General features: G+C 45.2%; 1 protein-coding gene across 1 annotated transcript in view; it reads left to right on the forward strand.

The window, feature by feature from the left end:
• Tmem178a (transmembrane protein 178A) overlaps positions 1-22,398 on the forward strand; it is a 62,799-nt gene that overhangs the window by 34,396 nt on the left and 6,005 nt on the right. The window contains exons 2-3 of the mRNA XM_075955051.1: positions 8,333-8,446; positions 11,640-11,777. Of these exons, the coding sequence (XP_075811166.1) occupies positions 8,333-8,446; positions 11,640-11,777 (252 nt within the window). The remainder of the gene's footprint in view (positions 1-8,332; positions 8,447-11,639; positions 11,778-22,398) is intronic.

Raw genomic sequence — 22,398 nt, forward strand, 5'->3', positions numbered from 1 at the left:
TTGCTGTGACGTCACAGTTGGTTCAAAGCTACTGTCTGGTTTATACACATGCTACTGCTTACACACACACATATTGAATGCACGCCCAAGCTCCTTCTAGTATTTTGAGCATAATGTTGCAACCTTGTATTTTAAAAACAAACAAAAACAAACAAAAAACACTGATATTTACAGTAACTTGAAAAGTTATGCTGGAGAGGGAAGAAAGCTTAGATTTGCCCGAATGCTGGTGTCGTCCTCAGTCCAGAACAGTGGTTCTCAACCTTCCTGATGCTGTGACCTTTTAATGCAGTTCTTCAGTTGTGCTGACCCCCAGCCATTAAATTATTTCGTTGCTATTTCATAACTCTAATGTTGCTATTATTATGAATCATAATGTAAATATCTGATCTGAGACCCCAAGGGGTCGCGACCCAGAGGTTGAGAGCCACTGGTCCAGGAGTTTGTAAGTTCAGGGGGACATCAGTAACACCGCTGAACACAGGCACTATTCAGACAGTGTCCAATTTGACTTTACTGACCTCTCTGAGGGCCATGTGTTGTGACCAGTGGTGACTGCTGGCCTATCTTCAGCATGGAAAAACACCCCAGCTCGGGCTGAGCATCATCTGAGCTGCTGCCTATATTCAGTTCTACCTGAGGCTCAGGGGAAGAAATCAGAGGGTGGGGTGTGGTTCTTTGCTCTGCCTCCTCTTTAAGGATGTCCCCTGTCACACACCTTGCTTTCTCAGAGCTAGGGAAAAAGGAGAGGACTCTTGTGGGTTTTGTTCTCCTGTGAGATAAGGAGGGAAAAGAGAAGGCAGGCTGAGGAAAATATTAGCTAGGCCTGAAATCTCTTATCAGCCACACAGAATCATATACTCTTTAGCCTCAAATCCTAAATGCCCACCAAGTCCCTCACCATGATGGTTCTGAGAAGCTGGGAGTCCCTGGTCTTTTGTTGTTGATAGTAGGTTTTTGTTGTTGTTTGTTTGTTTTTGACAGGGTCACACTATGCAGCTCTGGCTGGTCTAGAAACTACTATGAGCAGACTAGACCAGACTGGCCGCCAACTCAGATGCTAGAATGGAAGGCCTCGGCCACCACACCCAGCTCGTTTTTTGTGGCCTTTACTGTAGACACAATGTAATAGCAGCCCCAAAGACGCTTTAGACCTGAGCCAGCATGCCCGTGGCCACCTGCCACCCCAGAATTGTGTTATTCTTCTTTGGTCACTTGCTGTGCTGAGTTAATTTCGAAACTCTTCACCATTCTTCACCCTTATCTCTCCACCATGATGACCGTCGGCCACACGAGATGTTGAGCACGTGAAATGAAGCTCATCTAGGAGGAGATGCACTGTAGAGAGCCAAAAGCACAGCGAGTCTGAAGACTTACTCGCCAAAAATCACATCAAAATAGCATTAAAGTTTTTCAAGGAAAAATGTTCAAAGTATTGATTATGTGTTTAAAATACTAAATGTTGCTGGGAACGGACTTCAGTTGGTAGGTGTTTACCTGGTATTCACAAAGTGCTGGGCCAGATTCCCGGCACAGTGTAAAACTAGGCGTGATCTTTCATGCTGGTCATCCCAGCACTTGAGAGATGCAAACAGGAGGGTCAGAAGTTCAAGATCACCCTCTGTTACATAAGAAGTTCTGCTTGAGCTTGGGCTGTATGAGACCCTGTGTATGTGTGTGTGTGTGAGTGTGTTTGTGTGTATATGTATGTGTAATATTTATATGTTTATATATATATAATATCAAAGTTAAAGTCCTCACTTTACTTTTTAATATGATTATTAGGAAACTTGAAATGGTATGGGACTTGCATTGTGTTTCCCCTGGGTGATGGTGATTTACCGCTTCTGTTTGTACTTCCTTTCGGTATGCAGGCCAGGAGGGCTTGCCCTCCAGACTGTATTTTCAGCTGGCTGGGGCTCTCAAAGTCAGTAGAAGCCACTGAGCTTAGGGCCGCACTTGATAAAGGAAGCGACGAGGGAAAACGTTTCTTTCATCTTCTTAGCACCTGCTCGGCTCTTAGAAGAAATCTCTCCGACCAAAACACGGCTGCTGCCCTGGCTTGTGACCCAAGGGTCGACCTCCCCCTTTAAACCGGGGTGTGTGCTGACAGGGCCTGTGTGAAACAAAGAGTCCTTTGCTCTCTGTTCACGGGACCGCTTACAGAATTCCAAGTTGTCCTTAGATGTTTTAGGAACAGTGCACACTGCCCCGACCTGTCGGCGAGAGAGTCTGAGGTTTTGGAGGTATTGCTGATGCTGTACTCTTTCAGGGTTGTCGTTGACACTGTCACATTCTGACAGTGAAGCCATGTCCTCTGTGCACAAGGAAGTTGAGTCAGGAACAGAAGTTGACTCCCTGGCCTATCAGCAAAGAACAAAGGCAGAAGAGCCAAGGGGCGAGCAGAGGAGACAGAGCTGGGATTTTCGTCTCTTCCCAGGCAGAGGCCTGGAGGGCCAGCTAGGTGTGGGAGCAGATTGAAGGCGAGAGTTGTAGGAGTGGGAGGGTCACGAAACAGGCACAGCACTGCCACGGGATACTCATAAGAAGGACAGAGGTGAGCCGGGCGATGGTGGCTCAGGCCTTTAATCCCAGCACTCGGGAGGCAGAGGCAGGCGGATCTCTGTGAGTTCGAGACCAGCCTGGTCTACAGAGCTAGTTCCAGGACAGGTTACAAAGCAACAGAGAAACCCTGTCTCGAAAAACCAAAAAAAAAAAAAAAAAAAAAAAAAAAAAGGACAGAGGTGGCCTCCAGGAATCATTCCCAGGTAACTGCAAGTGAGGTACCACTGGAGAGATTTGGGTCAAGAGGAAGCCACTCATACATTCTTGGGGTGTGATACCTACGCTGGACAATGAAATGCTAGTCTCATGCAGTGAGGGAGATTTTCCTCATCTTTTGGTTGTCAGAATTTGAAAGTCGGCATATTGGCAGAACATTAAAGCTATGTCATGAATATGTGCAAATCACTTTATTTCTAGATAGATACACATATATCATGGTAAATAAAACACTCGCAGCCATCGCTTTAAAGCAACACAAGCTTAGAGTAGCGACACTCACCTGGAAAAACATGCACATAAATAAAAGTGCATAAATCTTTTTTTAAAAAGCAATATAACTTCATGATACTGTAAAAGGCAGGAAAGATGCAGAAAAAAATCTCAGGTATCAGCTGGGCGATGGTGATGCACACCTTTAATCTCAACCCATGGGAGGCAGAGGCGGGTAGATTTCTGTGTTTGAGGCCATTTGACTCATTTATTTATTTATTTTTTGGTTTTTCGAGACAGGGTTTCTCTGTGGTTTTGGAGCCTGTCCTGGAACTAGCTCTTGTAGACCAGGCTGGCCTCGAACTCACAGAGATCCGCCTGCCTCTGCCTCCCAAGTGCTGGGATTAAAGGCGTGCGCCACCACCGCTCGGCTCATTTTTTGTTTTTATTTTTATGTTTTGCTTGTGTGTATGTCTGTGCACCGTGTGTGTGCTTGGTGCCCTCAGATGCCAGGAGAGGGCATCAGATCTTCTGGAACTGGATTTACAGACGGTTGTGGGCTACCATGTAGGTCCTCTATAAGAGCAGCCAGTCAGACACTGTAAATGATCCCGTAGCAGATTAATCCAGCTGTGGCACACGTGTGGCCTGAGGTCTGAGAGAAGAGTGACGTGGAGGTCTGCCCTCAGCCTCTTCAGCAATCACAGTGACGGGGATGGAGAGGAAAGCGGGAACCAATGGTTGGGTCATTGCCCAGGCAACGACTACAGGGTTCCGCTGATCTCTTTGTACACGTGGGTTAATCTGTGATGGACATTTAGGGTATAGCCTCCTGGTACGCGGCAGTGGTTCTGTCTAATGAATAGGAGCGTGTGCCGAGAGATGACTCATGGCCCAGCGTGGACGCTTAGGGGGGTGCTTACTTTAGCCCAGAGCCTAGGCTAAGTCGTGGGTAAGGCTTTGCTTTCCCCGCAATAACACTATGAAATATTTACTGTCACGTCGCCACTTTTCCAGGGGAGGGAATTCAGACACAGGTTAAATGATTCACTAAATTAAATTAGCACAGTTGTAATTCAAACCCATGTCCTGCCCAGCTTCAAAGCCCGAATAGCGTCTCAGTGTTGATTAACCATGATTTTTTTTAATAGCGTCTTGTGCTTGTCCTGTTTCTCCCTTATTTAACCTCTGGTATGGGGCCCTGTGACTCAGCCTGGAGCTAGTTCATCTGTCAGCATCAGAGACGGTAACAATCCACTAGGTCAAAGGCTCCGTTCCTCACCCAGGACAACGCATTTATTTATATATCTTATCCTATGGTTTTTAGCATCATTAAAGTGGCTCTACTTGGCCCCGCAAGAAGCTAATTAATCACCAAATATAGACCACGACTTGTTCTTTTCAGCCCTCTGCATGCTTCTTCCCCTCATTGTGTGATGCCATCTGGTGCTATGAGCTCATGCTTTCTGTGTCCCTTTGCAGAAGCGCCAGATTCCTCCTTCCTGAACCCAGCAAGCAGGGTTGATTTCAGAGTCTGCTTGTGTGGCTTTAGAAGCCCTGGAATCTAACGCCTCCTTGTGGATTTTGCCAGTATCGTTCCTTGCCTTTGCCACAGGAGATGTCTGTCTTCATCCTCCTCCATGTAGACTATACATGAATAGCTGTACCGATCTGCTTTCCTGTTTTTAACCTTAAGGCCTTACGATGGAAGAGCTTTGGTAAGCCGTTGAGCACCAGCAGGTCTTTTTCTGTGCCATTTTTGTTAATGTAATGCACGGGCTGTGGGAAGCCAAACCTTAATAATTAAACTTACTCGGGCGAATCTGTTTGACTTTGTGCTGTGGCGGCGGAAAGGACTTAAGAGAAGGGCATCAGAGGTCTTATGGCTGCTCTCTCATCCCGCCTTTGCTCACGCCTTCTCTTCTAATTCTGTCAAAGTCTGGAGTCGCTTTTTCCCCAGGGAGTGGAGCACTGGGAACATAGGACATTTTTCTTGTACACTAAGCTTGGGATGTCAGGGCTCCACTACCAGACCCGTAACCTTTGAGACCTTTGAGGGCTGCTTGTAGATCTGGTCCCTTCCTTTGCTGCCTTCTGATGCCACCTTCGGCATCCTTGGCCATTAAGTTTAGACTTACATCCCAGGAGAAGGAACTACATCTGGGGATGTATCTGGCGCTTTCCTCCTTTCTGATCCCAGCAGAGCACCTGGCTGCCTGCCTTCTTGCTGTGCTTCACCTCCAGGGTCCTGCCTGCTACTGCCGCAGGGCAGAGGAGGGTTGGTCCTGGGAGTGTTTATGGTGGTTTAAGGAAGCATGTGGTCTCCTAAGTGCAGAAGTTGTTTTAAAGCCAGTCTCTGTGAGTCTGAAAAAGCTATTGATGTTTCCCCCAATTCTGTACCTGTTCTCCAGCATGAAACAGCTTCCAAGAGATGCAGGTGGGAAAAGCCAGGGATGCAGCCGCATAACCAGTCTAATCTCCTAATAACATGTGTAGACAGGTGTAGAAAATACGGACAGAACCCTCCACCACGAAGCAGCTTTCTCTCCAAACATGCTCATGTCGGTACTAAGTTGGAAAAATTGATTTTTCATATCGAATCGACCATATATTTTAGAATAATAACAACTGTAGAAATCTGTAGAATTAGCATGAGTTTCTAAAAGTTAAAGAATCCGAGTTTCTAAAAGCTAAAGAATTCAGTCTGTCTAACAGCACACACAAGGCTTACTGCCTTGTACTGGGGCCTCAGGTTAATTATTTAGCCTCTGTGCACCAGACTTTTTCTATCTATTGGAAATATACCTGGAGTCATTGGTGATTATCAGTTGGATTCTTTTTGCGTGCATATGTGGGTGGACTGTGGAATGCGTGTGTCTTTCGCTGTGTGGGTGCTAGTGCATGTGTGTGTGTGTGTGTGTAGAAGCCAAAGGTTGATGTTGGGTGTCGTAATTATTCTCCACTCTAGGCACCAAGGCAGAGCACCTCACTTGAACCCAGAGCTCGCCTTTTCCAATACTTCAGCTAGTCAGCTTGCGCTGGGGATATCCTCTCCCCGCTTCCCACGTGGGATTGCAGATGGCTACCGCACCCAGCCAGTATTTATGTAGGCGTGAAGCAGCTGCCCCAATTATCATGCTTACGGGGCAAGCCTTTGACCTGCTGAGCCACCTCCCCAGCCCCTCAAGTGGGTTTTTGTCCAGTGGTTTCTCTGTGTGCCTGGGATGATCAGATCATTTCTATATTCTGTTCAATATATATGGAATGCTGCATGAACTGAATTTTGTATAGTAAGCCAATTTGTATTCCTGAGAGATATCTCATTTGGTCATGATGCATGACTTCCTAAATTGTTGCCAAGCTGAGATTGCTAGGATTGGGAAGAAATTTTGCATAAAAAATATTAAAGAATGTTACATATTTTCCTGGGACTGGGGAGTTAACTCACATGGTAAGTACTGGTAAGGTTATGAGGACCCAATTTTGATCTGCAGAACCCATGCTTTTTGTTTGTTTGTTTGTTTTACAATAAAAATAAAACAAGAGCTGGGTGGGATGGTGAAGGCTGGGGTGGTGAAGGCTGGGGTGGTGAAGGCTGGGGTGGTGCAGGTTGAGATCCCAGCACTTGGAATGTGGAACCAGGTTGGTCCCTGGAGACTTATAGGCTGGTCAGTCTAGCTAGTTGACTTAGTGAGTTCCAGGCCAGTGAGAGGTCCTGTGTGTGTGTGTGTGTGTGTGTGTGTGTGTGTGTGTGTGAGAGAGAGAGAGAGAGAGAGAGAGAGAGAGAGAGAGAGAGAGACTATGAGAGAGGAAGAGGAGAGGGGGTGGAGGGAGGGAGAGAGGGAGGAAAGGAAGGAATGAAGACAGAAGGAAGGAAGTAGGGAAGGACAAAACGGCAGGTAGTACCTGAGGAGTCTCCCCCAAGGCTGTTCTCTGATCTCACACACACGTGCACACTTATGTTTGCACCCACACATAGACACACATAGATTCCTTTCTTGTGATGTATTGGTTTCTGAAGAACTAGGAGGCATTTTCTCCACTTCCATTTGATTTTTTTTAAAACTTTTATGAGTCTGAGAATTGCTGATTCTTCTTTAAGCATTTGGTAAAACTCACCAGCTGTCTTGGGCTTTTCCTTACAGGACATGTTTTACCAAGTTAATTACAAACTCCCTTCTTCTTCTTATTATAGATATAGTCAGATTAGATTACCTATCGCCTCGAGTTAGCCTTTGAGTGTGTGCCTTCCTAGGAATTTCTTTTGTCCAATCTAGTGTTAGTGTTTGGCAGGTCTCTCCAGTATTTATTTCTGTAAGATGAACCTCCTCTCACTATCTGATTTCTTTCTTTTTTCTTCCTGGGTGCCTCGCCACTGGAGATTAATTTGTATCTATGAGGATTCTCCAGTGAACAGCTGCTCGGGTTAAAGGCTGTCATACGCTCATGCTGCTTTTAAAGGCACTTTAATGAGATGCGTTTACTCACACAACTGGTCATGATGACTGAGCTGAGAGAAGTATGTTTTGTTTGTTGCTGCGCTTTAGGAGAAGAATAATGCTGTTCATAGGATTCAGAAGACTTTAGGAGAGCAGACACATAAAGTCATTCAATGAACGCATTGGGTAGGAGGATGAGGAAGAGGGCTGAAGATAACCCAATAGCTACACAAGACCATATCAAAAGGGGGACTGGCCATGCCACCAGATGAGGGGAAGAGAGGAATTCCTCTTCCATCAAGACTAAAGTCTTCCTCAAGTTCCATAGTTCAAGTCCGTAACGTTAAGGAACGACTCGAGCTGCTGGAGGACTAAAGAGACTTTCGTTTGACAATTGTAGCTGTGCCCTAAACCACCATGTAGAAGCTGACTATGGGAAAACGTCTTCTAGTTTCCAAATAACACATATACTAATGAATTTTGGGGGTGAAGCTTAATTGAGAGTTTGAGACTAGATCAAATTTAGAAAAGGCATTTAAATGTTAATTTAAAACTCTAGGCTAGTTTTCTTCAACCATTTCCCCCTTGAATAGCTTTGTATTTAAGTCATACAAACTTATTCAGTATTGAAAGACATCATATCTATATACATATATATTTAAATATATGTATATATACACACTCATAAAAATGCATTTAAATGGAATGTGATTTTTAAAATCTATTTTAAAGTTTTGTATTTTGCTGCCATGAGTTGCCTCTGTCAGTGACAGCAATCAAGAGATTCCTTACCCTTTTCCCATTCATTCCCTGGCTTAGGATAAATTATTCTGCCTTGGGCTCCAGAATTCTATTACAAATGAAAAGGCTAGCAAACCGCATTTCTTATTTCTTTCAAGGAATTGCACAGCGCTGCACAGCTATCAAGTACCACTTTTCTCAGCCAATCCGCTTAAGAAACATTCCTTTCAATTTAACCAAGACAATCCAGCAAGATGAATGGCACCTGCTCCGTAAGTATTTCTGGGGAAGGATTAGCCAAAAAAATTCCCCACCTCCCTCTTAAGTTTGGGTTGACAGCTGTTTGTCCTATGTACCCTCTGGTCCTAGCCGAACTTGGTCAGACACTCCAAGTGTCCGTTGGCTGTGCTGTGAACACAGCCTGTTTACAATTCACGGGTGAGAGCAATCAGGTGTGATGCTCTATATGACAGGGCCGTGTGCCTGTCTGCCTGAGTGGCATTGCTAATTAACATCAAGTGACTGAAACTTATTTTTTAAGTTATATTTTTAATTATGTGTCCTTAGAGGCCAGACGCACCGCTAGATCTTCCTAAAGCTGGAGTTACAGGCGATTGTGAGCCACCCAACGTGGGTGCTGGGAGCCAAGCTCAGATCACCTTCAAGAGCAATCTTCCTAGCCCATCTCATTTTTTCCCTCAAGTCAGTGGGTATAAGGACTTACCCTGGACATTATACCTTCACTGCTCTCGTTTTTTCTTTATATAATATTTATTTTAGCTGCTGTGTTTAGCTCAGAACATTGTATTTTTGCTGAAGAATGTCTCTTATCTCTACTCAGTGGAAAGAACTGCTCTTCTTCACGGTCATGGAATGTGAAAGTCTAGATAAGAACATGCGATATGGAACTAAAAGGGGTGGATATTTACCCGGAAGTTGTTGATTCTAGCTGGCTAGTGGTGGGTGGCACTGAGTTCTTCCCAGTGTGCCCAGTGTCAGAAGTCAGCATTGCCGTCTTTTCAAGTGAGCAAGCTGTGAAGAGGGCTGTGGTCATGTTGCTTAGTGGAGAAAGCCACTGTGGACGCTGCCTAAGTAAATCTCCCTATAGAGCAAAAAGCTCTGTCCCAAACCTCACGGCAAACGTGGAGGCTCAACTTTAGGACTTAGAAAGTCACTGGATAAAAGCTAGACAGTGGTGACACATGCCTTTAATTCCAGCATTTGGAAGCAGAGGCAGGCGGATCAGTGAGTTCAAGACCAGCCTGGTCTATAGAGTGAGTTCCAGGATGACCAAGCACTTCACGGTAGTCCCATCTGAGTGGTCTTCCTTCCCAACTCCTTATGAGCAGCCTTGAAGGTTTTTGTCTCAGGGGTCTGTGGAGACCAGGCTCATTTTTACTGATTTTGGCCAGATAAAAAAAATTACAGGCTTCTGCAAAGTACCTCATCTCTTTAACTCTCCAAGTTTGGGCCTCTTTACCCAGCAAGGCAACGAATGATTTGAGTGTCAGCCTTGGGGGTGTTTTTAGAGAAAGATGTTTTCAGTGCACGCATGCCTGACTGTGTCTAAGAAGCCATGCTTGGTGATCTGTGCCACGTTTCCTAGTGAGGACTCCATCATGGCTGGAGCTGACCGCAGGCCGCTGTAGGTTATGCCCCACCTTTGTGTTTTGTGAGAGGTCTTTCACATCACAGGGCCTTGGGATGCTGTGGCAAATGATTGAGCTATTATTAGCTTCTCTCCACACATGTGGCCATCTCCAAATTGTTTTTACCTGTGTAACACTAAATTCAGCATATTTAAATTGTTACCCTCCATAACCCCTTATTTTATGATGTATATTTTCTCTTTGGAGGGAGGGAAAAGCCCTGTTTTAATTCATATTAAAAGAGTTAAAAGCTCTGAGGTGGAAATAAGGACTCCCTTTGAAGAAATAGGGAAACCCAGTTGGGCAGGGGCGATGTACACCTTTAATTTCAGCACTCAGGAGGCAGAGGAAGGTGGATCTCTATGAGTTTGAGGCCAGCCTAGTCTACTGAGCAAGTTCTAGGATAGTCAAGGCTACACAGAAACACCCTGTCTCAAAATAAAATAACAAAAAACAAAAACAACCAACCAACCAACCAATAAAAAAAAAAAAGAAAAAAAATAACCAAGAAATGGGGAAACCTGCATGTGGCTATGATGCTATGGCCAAGATTGGAAGCTACTGTAGCCAGTCTTCCCTCCCCATAGTGTCCCCGGGGATACAGCCACAGCAGCAGAGAAACCTTGCTGTTTGCGGAGATCTACTGCAGGGTATTTTGTTCAGACTTGTTGCCTGGCCTTGGGGGCAGCAGGCGTGTGCATGGGAGCACCGGTTTTAAGATGCATGGTAGACTCCAAACATCTAGGGAAGAGAGCTTTTCGGTTTGTGTTTTTCCTAACAAAGACAGGAGCAGAGGCAGGAATGAGAGAAAGAAACAATGTGGAAGTAAAATAACCAGAAGGCCGGCAACCTGAATGTTGCAAGCGGAAGACACCTTGGTATATAGAGTAGCGGTTCTCCATCTTCCTAATGCTGCCACCTTTCAATATAGTTCCTGGTGGTGTGGTGGCCCCCGACGAAAAAATTATTTTTGTTGCTATTTTGTAACTATAATGTTGCTACTGTTATGAGTTATAATGTAAATATCTGATGTGTGACCCTCAAATGGGAGGTGACCCACAGGTTGAGAACAGCAGATACAGATGTTATCAGTTAGGCGTACAGTGGAGACTTGTCCCGCGGGCATAGTCTCTCTTTAGCCTGGGCAAAGAGGTGAACTGTTGCCCTGTCCCATGGGGATCGTCCCTTTTTAGCCTGGTAAACAGGCGCTCCGCTTGTGAGATCGGGAGGGTGTTCTGAGCAGCTAGCTGTCTCGATTGTGCACCGTAGGCTTCTGCTTCCTTCTCCACGGTGCCTTCACCTTCTCACATTCTCTTAAACACTTGTCGGAAACAGACAGGAGTAGCTACAAATGAAAAATACAAAACTAATTGGCAACTGGGATGCTCAGACAAAATCCTCTTTTAGTACAAGCTGGGATTCTAGGCTCTTCCTTCCAAAGAGGGAGAAGCCAGGTTAATAACAGCCGCTGTGCTGTGCTGACCTTCCTCTGGGTTGTTCTTTGACGGCGGAGAATGTGTTTCTTGAATCTTCCTCACCCACTTAACTGCGGATCTTGTTTGTCACTCACGTTTATCCTGGGGTTGTCCCCTCCTCTCTTCTGTAGCTGTAACTGAGTTCATGGATGCAGAGGGGGGACACAGATATTGGTTTACTCATCCCAGGTTGAGAATCCCCCAAATCCTCCACCCTGCAGGCCCCACACCTGCCTGTCTAGCTTCGTCTCCCAGTATACGGAACTCTCGGTCCTGTAGTTTTCAGTCATTTTCCCGACCCTGCCTCCAATATTGATGGTCTGTTTCTGTTTTGAGATTAGATCTAAGAAGAATAACCGCTGGCTTCCTGGGCATGGCGGTGGCTGTCCTGCTGTGTGGCTGCATCGTGGCCACTGTCAGCTTCTTCTGGGAGGAAAGCCTGACCCAACACGTGGCTGGACTCCTGTTCCTCATGACAGGTATACTGTACACCGTCGACTTCCTCTCTGCGGCCCAGGACTCAGTGTGGTCATATCCCTGTTAATTATGTCTTTACCGGTGAGAAGAGAGCAAACAGAAGATGCTCCTTTAGCTTTCAGAGGAAACACAGTTTAAAGCGAGCAGTACACAAAGTGCATTGCCTCATTTCCCACAGAGCTGCTGGTATTTTCTGTCTCCTGGTCTAATTCTATGCCTTGAATTATGGCTTGGGCTCTCGACAAAGATGGGCCGCTTTTTCTCAGGATCACTCCAAGAGAGGAAGGTCAGCAGCTGCAAAGGTCCCCTCACCATCCATGGACCTGAGATAATGTCCTTGGCGTTCTACTGTGGGAGGACTTCCTGTGTTCTTGGTCTTAGAGACACAGCCTCTCTAGCAGGCAATGCCGCTGCCCATTTTTATTGTGGAGAGACGTAAGAAGTGATTTGTGATAGCGATATAAGTGGGAAAGAAGGTGAGCAGTGTGCGGTCTGGTTGGGTGATGCTGAGGCAACAATTTCTGGGTTGAGTTGTGAGAAGCCAGAAGTTGGGAGAGAACTGTGGGCTAAGGAAGCCACCGGGCCCGGATTTTGGGCAAGAGTTGGGTGAGTGTGTTGTGAGCAATAGGGGAAGGAGAGACACCACACAAAGAAGGAGCCAAATCGTTAGAGATCCCTTAATGACAGGAAGAACATGAATTGGAAGTGAAGGTGATGGAAACCGCTAGAAAGTTTCATGAAAGGATGGGTTTACTTAAAGCATAAGGGGTGTGGAGACATGGCTAGGCTTTTTTTGGTTAACAAGTGAAGGACATTTTTGTGTAAAAGGGAGGTGGGAGTTGGGTCAGTGGCTAGCGGAAGGTGGCTATAGAGAAGAAATGGTTTCCTTTTCAGCCTTCACAGGAAGTGACATGTGACTAATGAGTGAATGCCAAATGAAGTCTCACCAAGTCGACCCAGCAGAGGAACCAACACTACTCTAGATGACCATTTCCACTCCTGGGGTTTGGATACTTAAGTGACCACGACATGTTTTTCCCCCCAGTATTTCCCTCTGTTGTAGGTGATTTATCAAACCTGTGTTTTGGCAGCAGCATGCCCCCAGGACTGACACTATCTGGTTCTCCACTCTATTAGCATATGCTAAGTGTATAACCAATGGGGTTCATCATGGTATTTTCCTGCACTCCCACGCCATCTTTTCTGCATTTTGCTCAGAGCCAACAGATGAGGGCTACTTTTGTTTCTAGCACGTGCACCTCATGGCCTTTGACATGACAAACAGTTCTCCTTCCTTTTTACTCCACTCTACTGGTTTTCCATGCCGTGGTGTGGCCTTGTCTGTGGACTGTCATAAACACCGCCAACAACATGGCCAGACAAACTATGGACTCTGTGTAGTTCTGAGCAGAAAGCTAAGTTTAGAAGGCTATCTAGTGATGTAATTCAGGAAGGCTTGAAGCTGCTTCCTAAGTCTGGAAGGAGGATTTGAACCCTTAAAGCCAGACTCTGGGTTCATGTCTATGAGCAGGCCAGACGAAGTGACCAAATTGTTCAAAGATTCTTCTAAGCCTTGGCTGGGGATTCTTAGTCAGCAAAAATCAACTCCTTTTCTCTCCTCTTTGTTAGCTGCACCCCAAATTTTTGGTTTCTAGCCAGAATGCACCAAGGTGGTGCGGTTTGCTTCCCCTCGGCACTGCTTTGTTGTTTATTCTTGAGACAGAGTCTTGCTGTGCAGCCCTGGATAGCCTGGAACTTGCTGGCTTTGAACTCACAGCTGTCCCCGCTGGCCTCTGAGTCTATACATTATATTATTGCAGCTATACATTATAATGCCTGACCGCTTACCCCAAACTCTTGAAAGGTCCCACATCAAAAGTTCCAGAAGCATTATTTCTTTTAAAGGCCATCTTTTACTATGCATGAGTAACTAAGATGTTCAGAATATGAAACAGCTGTTACTACTGAAACAAATCACAAGGCCGCACACGCCAGGTCTAACAGTTCTGGGGAGGTCAAGGAGATGGTTGTTCCAGGAAGGAATGTGAAAACCCAGTGTCTTGAAGTGGCTGGCAGTTTTCAGGGTGCTGTGTTCTTCTGTCGCTTGAAGAGGGATGTAGGGAGGTTCCTTTTTGTTGATACAAACAGTACCTCCATATTCCTTCCAGGACACCAAGGTAGTGGTTAATCCAGGTGGCTGAAGCCCCTTCTCAGGTAGTGGCAGGCAATGAGGAGTTAAAAGAATTGATTTTAATTAAGCAGGCTGTCTTCAGCAGCTCTAGACAGCAGCCCTCCCACAGATTCTTGATGCTAAACTTAGCCCCTTCTAATACGCTGGCATCTTCATTCTCTGCCTGAACTGATTAGCTGGCCCTTCAGTGGGAACCCCAGTGATGTGACAGCCGAGCTGTTGAAATGAGGGGCATAGAACAACCTTCCTCTTTCAACCACGCTGCCCACGGACTAGCCTTGACGAACTGCGGATGGAGCGACTGCTTCCAGACGATCAGCTTGCAGCTGAGAGCTGGGCTGCAACCCCATATGCCTGACCCCTACTCTCCAGCCTTGCATGGGTTTCCAGAGAAGAACTGGGGGTGTCACGTTAGACCTATGATATCACATGCTCTGAAGTTACACTCTCCGGCACGGTGACGTACACAGAGGACTGAGCCAGCGAGGCCCTCTTTTTCTAGCTTTGAGCCTGTTGCTAGTGTGTCCTGTTTTCAATGCAGTGCGAACGAGTCGTCTGTCCACATTAAATGATAAATGAATGAAACTTCTATGTTGGTGAGATTGCTGACTCAGCAAAGTGACTGTGCCGCCCCCAACAGCATGAGGACCTCAATTTAATCCTCAGAACCCATGTTACATATAACTCTGAATGTGGTGGTGTGTGCTTGTAATCTCAGTGGTGGGGAGGCAAAGATTGGAGGGTTTCCAGGTGTAGCTGACCAGCCCTAGCCACGCCTGCTCAGTGAGCTCCAAGCCAATGAGCGTCCTTGTCTCAAAGAAGGGAGAGAAAGTTCCTCAGGGTTGTCCTAAGACCTTCATGAACATGTGTACACACACTCAAGCGCATACATGTAGACACATGCAAAACCAAACAAACAAGAATGAGTAAATGAAGCGTTCTATTGGATGACAGCAGTAATTAATATAGCTGCCATTGTTACCATTAGTGAGTTAATTTGTCCAATATTTTCAGTTTTAGTCTAGTTTTTATTTGTTGTAGAATTTTAATCTGTCTTTTATTTCATTTGTGCGTGTGTGTGTGTGTGTGTGAGTGAGTGTGTGGTGTGTGTGTGTAGTGTGCTGCCCTGTGCTTGTGGAGGTCAGAGAACAACTTATGGGGTTCAGTTCTCTCCTCCATTGTGTGGCTTCCCAGGTTGGAACTCAGGGCTGGGCAAAGGCCTTCCTTCATCTGCTAAAACCTCACCCTGATACACACACACACACACACACACACACACACACACACACACTGGAAGTCTTCCCCAAAGCTCTTGTGTTCCATTTTCCTCCCTGGGTGCAGGTCTCAGGATCAGCTGCACCCATTGTCCTTCAAAGACTGAACCCCTCTGGAAGAGCACGCGTGCCATGTCTTCTGACACCCCCGTGCTGACTGCAGAGAAAAGGGCAGAGTGCAGGCAGCCCCTCCAAAACATCAGGAGCAGCCAGCACCCACCCAGCCTGACCCTCCTTTGCTTCAAAACATCTAAGGAAAAGGGGTCTGAGTCTAGAATGATCGAGGCTATCCATCAACTACAACCCTCAACCACAGACCCTTGATGCATTATCTGAAACCCTGGGGACTAAGTGGGTTTTAAAATTCAAGACCTAAATATTTTATTTTCGTAAAGGGCACATGTGTTCTGTGTGATCTAACATGTCAGCAAGGTCTGGGGCATTGTTGCAAAATCAAATACATTAACATTTTTTTGCAACAAAATGTATGAATTTTCACACTAAGCAGGAGCAGTGAGGGCTGTCAGCCTTAAGGGCAGGGCAGACTTTGCCTCTAAAGGAAATGGATGCAATGTTGCAGAAAAAGATTAGATTTTTTTTTAAAGGAATTGGAGATTGTGGATCTCTTCATTGTGATTGTTTGCTTATTTTTTTTATGAGTTTTGTCTGCCTCTACTTGGCCTGCCACATCATTTAGCTGAGAGGACAGAGGTGAGGCTTTTTGAGTTAATCTATGTGAAAAGGAGCAAGTCTTTTTTTTTTTTTTTTTTTTTTTTTTTTGCTGAAAGGGCAGAAAGACCAGAATGAAGGGCAGGCTATCTTCTGAAGGCATATGGAAAAGAAAATCGATGTTTATGCCTCTGGGTGTTGTAGTCGGTTGTTTATCAAGCAGGCTAAGCGTAGGGAAGCAACTTCTACTCTTGAGTCTTTTAAGCACTTCGAAGGAGGGAGATTAAAAAAGGATGGGCCTGGTTAGCCTACTTACATCTTCCAAGCTGGCCATGGGCACCTCCGAGGTTTTAGGGCAAGAAACCGGGCTGATGATCTGGGACAGTGGCGTGAATTTATTTGCTGTCCCGATCTGGAAATATCCCCTCCAGTCCTGTTCTTCTGTGATGTCATGATGTGTTCTAATTAAGAATATCGGCAGAAAGCCCTTTAATATTTTATAAGAGAAGTAGCTGCATATGCTGGTTGTCAGGAAAGTGGTAATTATTCACGCTTTGAAGATACGTCCAGACATAGTCAGGAGCAAGCTTAGGACAGGGGACCTCTCTCTCCCGGGGCCACTGGCTGGGCTGGAGGAATGAGTTTGCTGGGGGAGAAGAAAGGGGAAGGGAAAGCTGGAGGGGAGAGTGAAGAGCTAACCTCTCTCCGTATGGATCCTCAAGGTAGACCTTAGTTTTTTTTTTTCAATGTTTGCATACAGAAACACCTCTCTTTGTACCTGGTATGAACTAGGCCGCTGCTGACGAGAATGAGGTATTATCTGAAGTAGCTTGATGAGTAGGCAATTCCTTCATGGGACAATTTGGTACGAACTACTTTTTTTTAAAGTTTTTTTTTTTGAAAGATTCATTTTTATTGTGTGTGTCTGAGTGGTTTTGCCTGCATGCGTATTTTGTAGAATGTGCATGCAGTGCCCAAGGAGACCAGAAGAGGGCACTGGATCACCTGAAACTGGAGTTACAGACAGTGTGAGCCAACATGTGGGGGCTGGGTATCAAACCTTGATCCTCCAAGACCAGCAACTGCTCCTAACCACTGAGTCATCTTATCAGCCCCCCCGTGAATTACTTCTTAAAAGGGTATTAATCAGCTAATTGTTGCTGTGCACCACACCCATCTGCGCTCCATGTGCCACCGTACAGTTCGTGAACCAGGCAAGGGGCTGGAAATTGAAACCACAAGGACACACAGACAGAGAAACATGGGTCATCTTTGAAATAGGAATGCCCCCTTCATTGTGTACCAGATCCGCTTATATAGGGATCCTTAACTGATAGCCACACCCCAGCCAAATGCAGCAGAAACCACTCTCCTGCCATCAGGAACTCCTGAGGGTCTCGTGCTCAGAGCAGCTGCAAGCTGTTTCAGAGCAGAGGAAAACAAGTTGTTTACAAGAAATTCAGGATCTGGGGGTTCACAGCTCCCAACAAATTGTAGAGTTCAGTTTTGTTTAGCAGGCTACCTTTGCTTTCAATGTACATCGAGAAGTGGCAGAATGCTTTGGGTCCCAGAGCTTCTATGTGATCCTCTAGATAACATAAAACTACCTCTCATCTAAGCAGAGCTAGGTCTGGGACATAGACGATAATAAATAGGTGGTAATATAGTGCATTAAGACAGCACAGCCTTGCTAAGACCTGTAAAATAAATAGAAGTATATTCTGTTCAATTCGCAGACCCAACACAGTCAATACTGAGGGTTAAGTTGAATTTTCCGCAGTTTATATGTTGGCTCTCCAGCCCTCAGGATCTCCAAGTGTGACTTAACTTGGAAACAAGGACTTTAAAGAAATGCTCACATGAAATTAGGGCAACATGTTGTGTCATAAGCCGGCGGAGATGGTGCTGGTCTTTGAGAAGGGGGAGCTTTGAATATTTACATGTGAAGATGTGAGGCGAAGGCAGCCGTGTCCAAGGGAAGGTGGTTTCAGAGGCAAGCCATTATACCGGTGCCTTGAACTTAGATTCACAGCCTCTGGAATTCTGAGAAAACAGCTGTTTTCAGTTCCCTGCCTCTCTGCCTATAGTACATTGCTACAGTAGCTCTATCAAGGTCATACATATGAACACAGGAAGGGTTTTAAAATGGAGCTTCTAGGAAAGCTGGCCTAAACTATGGATCTGGCTGCAGTAGGCATGCCTTTGTAATTTAAAACAAGTTTTTTTTCCTGATATGATGAAATTTAGGATTATGTGTTTGTTTGTTTTGAGACAGGTTTCTCTGTGTAGCCCTGGCTGTCCTGAGACTCACTCTGTAGACCAGGCTGGCCTTGAACTCACAGAGACCCACCTGCCTCTGTCTCTGAAGTACCGGGATTAAAGGGATGCTATACCCAGGTGATTTTTTTTTAATGGGATGAGCTTCTTTTTACAAGATCTTGTAAAACTTTGTCTTCCCTTAGTACATGCCCTTGTAAGACCATGAATAAGCCCTTCCATGAAACCAAGAACATCTCTAGCCACTAGTCCCTTGCAGACTTGCTCAGGATGCGAGGGTCCGAATGGAATGGCTCTTCTTCTTCATCTCTCCTTGGTTTCTTGTCTCATCTAGAACAACCCCAAGAGGTTTCAAAGGAGGGAGGACAGCGCTGGAGACCATAGGGGCATTGTGGGAAGAGGGAAGGGCAGACAGGGGACCCCTGAGTGGGCCAGTGGGCCTGCCCTCCCTACACCATGCCAGCGAAGCAAGGAGATAACATTGCATCAGTTTGATGAGTATCTCTTCCCCAAAATGGACCTGAGTGGCAGGGAGAAGCATGAGGTATTTCATGGTAAAATAAACATAGGCAAGGAAGAAAAAGAAAAAGCCAGAGAAAGGAACAATCAAATTTGTAAGATGTGTTAGCCTCTATAGCTGTGACAAAATCCCTTTTCCATTGAAAAGAAAGACAGGTTTGGTTTGGTTTTGGAGTTCATGGTCTTGGAGTCTTTCAGTCCATGGTCTCTTAGCCCCATTGCTTTGGGCCCATAGACAGAATAAGCCTATGGGGTTCCAATAGCCCCTCGAGGATCCCTCACTGTGACCTAATTTCCTCCTACCAGTCCCCATCTGCCAGAGATTCCACTGTCTCACAGACATGCTCAATGTGAAATACATTAAGAGCGTGGTTGGCTCTGGAAAGAGGCTGACGCATAATTACCTGCCTTTCCCCAATTGGCCACTCTATTTATTATTATATTTAGCATTTGGTGCTGTGACCTGGAAGAAGAGGCTAACTCTAACCTCTCCTGCCCCTCCCCCCACTGTCTTTGCTTTCCTCCGGACTTTTTGGCACATGAGGTCCTTTCTCAGACCCACCACTGACATACAATTATTATTATTATTATTATTATTATTATTATTATTATTATATGTAACACTCACAGACTGATAAACAAGATAGACTCATGGCCTTTGATGGACATTTAAACTCCAAATTGCAACACAAGGCACGTTAGAACCAAGAGTGAGGGCGCAAGCTAAAAAGTATGCCAAAATCGTCTCTATTTTGCTCCCAGGAGGGGCACAGATTAAGCTATAGGGAGCTTCAGGCCCTGACATATTGGGCAAGAAAAGAAATCCAGTTAGATACCCTCCACACAGTATCCATGCGGTCTGTTCTCACCAAGGGCCTCTGGAAACACATCCTCATTCAGGACACGAGGCCGAGAGAAACCTTTGCCCTGACCACGTTTTCAGAGTAGCGTCCTTTCTTATTCAGCATGAACCCAGGGTGTGATAGTAAAATGCATCACACCAAAAGCAGCTTCATGGAGTCCTTGGAGGGAGAGTGATCCGAAAAAAAATCAACATTTAGATAAAATCAAAGGGAATTTATTCAGAAAGCAATGTAAGCTGCTGCATTTTTTAAAGCTTAGTTTCCTAATAATACGATAGTCACAGAGAGGTCTTAGGGAATGTACTTATTCTGTGTCTTATTTGGGATTAGCAGAATTATGAGCGTTATAAGGGACTTGCGTTGGCAAGCCCCAGGGAAGGCGAGGCAATATCGGGGTCACACGGAGCCGAGACTACAATGAATATTTCTTGCAGCCCAGCCCAGTGCGTTTTACATCAAAGGATGCTTGGAAAGTCTGAGTTTGAACTCAAGCTTTCAGAGGTCATTAACGTCATGCTGGTTGTAAAAACGCTGGCTTTTAGGCAGTCAGCTGTATGCAGACTTCTGAGTGCCGGGTGAAGCTGTTTCCCTGGGAAGAGGTCATTACGGTTTACCTGTTGATTTTCCTGAGATCAATTTTCCCCCAACAGCCTTATTGTTCTAGTATCAGCATGCCTTTAGGGCCTTGTTGTTCACAAACATGGATTTTGTTGTCGGTGCAGTCATGTGGACAGATGTAAGGGCATTTGCTCTTCACCGGGTTTGGCAAAAGCAGGGCATACTCTTTTAAATGGTCTTTTCCTCGATGAAAGAATGGTTTCCGTCCACGTTTCCCTATTGGACAACTTGGGTGATATGTCTGCTGCTAAAAACAAACAAGCAAAATTACAAAAGCAGGGCAGAACTCGGTGGCGGTTGCATATGCGTTTAATCCCAGGACATGGGAGGCAGAGATAGGCAGACCTCTGAGTTTGAGGCCAGCCTGATCTACAGAGTGAGTTCCAGGACAGCTAGGGCTACACAGAGATACCCCATTTCTAGAACAAACAAAAAAAATGAGGCAGGGCAGAAAGAAGTCGGATGATATCACTACTTTATTCTTTTCAGAAAAACAAAATCATTTATTTCTGAGCTTAGAAAGCCAGACAAAAAGCAGGAAATACCAAATTATCTCAGACAGAGTACTTTTGTTTTGGATTATTTATTTTCCAAGTGCACATTTGGAAAAAGACTTAGGAGATGTGCCTTTGCGTGATGGAAATGGAAGCAGACATCTAGAGCCTGTGAAATGCCATTAGGATGGAGGGTGATCTTTGTTCCTTGCCAACCGCCGCCTGCTCTGAGTTGGTTTCTCTGTTGGTGGCTTTGGTCTCCAAAGCTGCGGATTAAGACAGGGTAGAGTTTTTGCTTCCTTTTGCCTCTGTCTTCTCAGTTCTAAAAGCTGTGCCTCGTGTACCCCCAAGGATAGGAAAGCCATTTCCCAGCAAACAGACGCCTCTTCCATTGCCCACAGCAATAATCCCGGGCGTGATGAGAGACTATGAGGGGCTTGGACGTTCTGACACTGGACTGAATGCCAGTTTCTGTTTTCATTTGCTCATTTTATTTCACAAACTCTGCCAACGCCCCGTTCTCGTCCTATGCCCACCTCCATAAAACATTCCTGAGGGTCCACATCCTCAGACTATCACGTGGACACCAAGAAACACGTTTATAAGTGGTGTGTGTGTGTGTGTGTGTGTGCGCGCGCCTGCATGTGGTGGTCAGGCGACAACCTCAGTGACAATCTCTGAGTGTGTGTGTGTGCGCCTGCATGTGGTGGTCAGGCGACAACCTCAGTGACAATCTCTGAGTTGTACTTTTTCGCGGTGTCCCCCACTAGCCCACTGAGCTAAGCTGACTGGCTAGTAAGCCCTGAGTCTATCTGCCTGTCTCCCCCTCGTAATGCCGTGATTATAAGTATGTGCCCCATGACGGGCTTTTATGTGGATATAAGACCAAGACCTTCATGCTTGCAAGGCAAGAACTTTACCAAATGAGCCCTCGTTTTGTCTGCCCAGCCTTGATTTTAGTGTATTTGAAGCACAATTGTATATATACATAATTGATATGATAAGGTAAACTATTATATATTAGTCACTCAAATTAATTTCAATTTGCGTGACTGATGTGCACGATACCTTTACTAAGATTTTTATATCAATTCCAAATTCCTACACATAATTTATATTATTTGGAAATATTCATTATTTTATTTTATTATTTTAAAAAAATTGTTGAAGGCCTAGTTTGTGATACATTCCGTATTTCACAAAAAGCATAGCCACTTCTAATAATTCATTTAATTTTACAGGCAACATGATAAATATAATAATCCATTTAAATGCTGAAGTGCACAAGTTGCCTTGCTACAATAAAACTGATGTGTACAAAAAAGAAAAAGAGAAGAAAAGATGACGTTGTATAATGATTGCAACTCTATGAAAATGTAGGTCTGGTATAGAGTAAAGGAAATGACAGCTGTATTGGGTTAGATTTGAGAGACAGTTAGATTCCGCTCCTCACTCCCGAAAAAAAAACTAGAAATCTTTTTTTTATATTTATTTATTTATTATGTATACAATATTATGTCTGTGTGTATGTCTGCAGGTCAGAAGAGGGCACCAGACCCCATTACAGATGGTTGTGAGCCACCATGTGGTTGCTGGGAATTGAACTCAGGACCTTTGGAAGAGTAGGCAATGCTCTTAACCTCTGAGCCATCTCTCTAGCCCCCAAAACCAGAAATCTTAAGGTCTGGGAATGTCACTCAGTTGGTGGAGTGCTTGGC

The sequence above is a fragment of the Microtus pennsylvanicus genome, chromosome 21 (genome assembly GCF_037038515.1).
Source record: "Microtus pennsylvanicus isolate mMicPen1 chromosome 21, mMicPen1.hap1, whole genome shotgun sequence".
NCBI classification, from domain to species: domain Eukaryota; kingdom Metazoa; phylum Chordata; class Mammalia; order Rodentia; family Cricetidae; genus Microtus; species Microtus pennsylvanicus.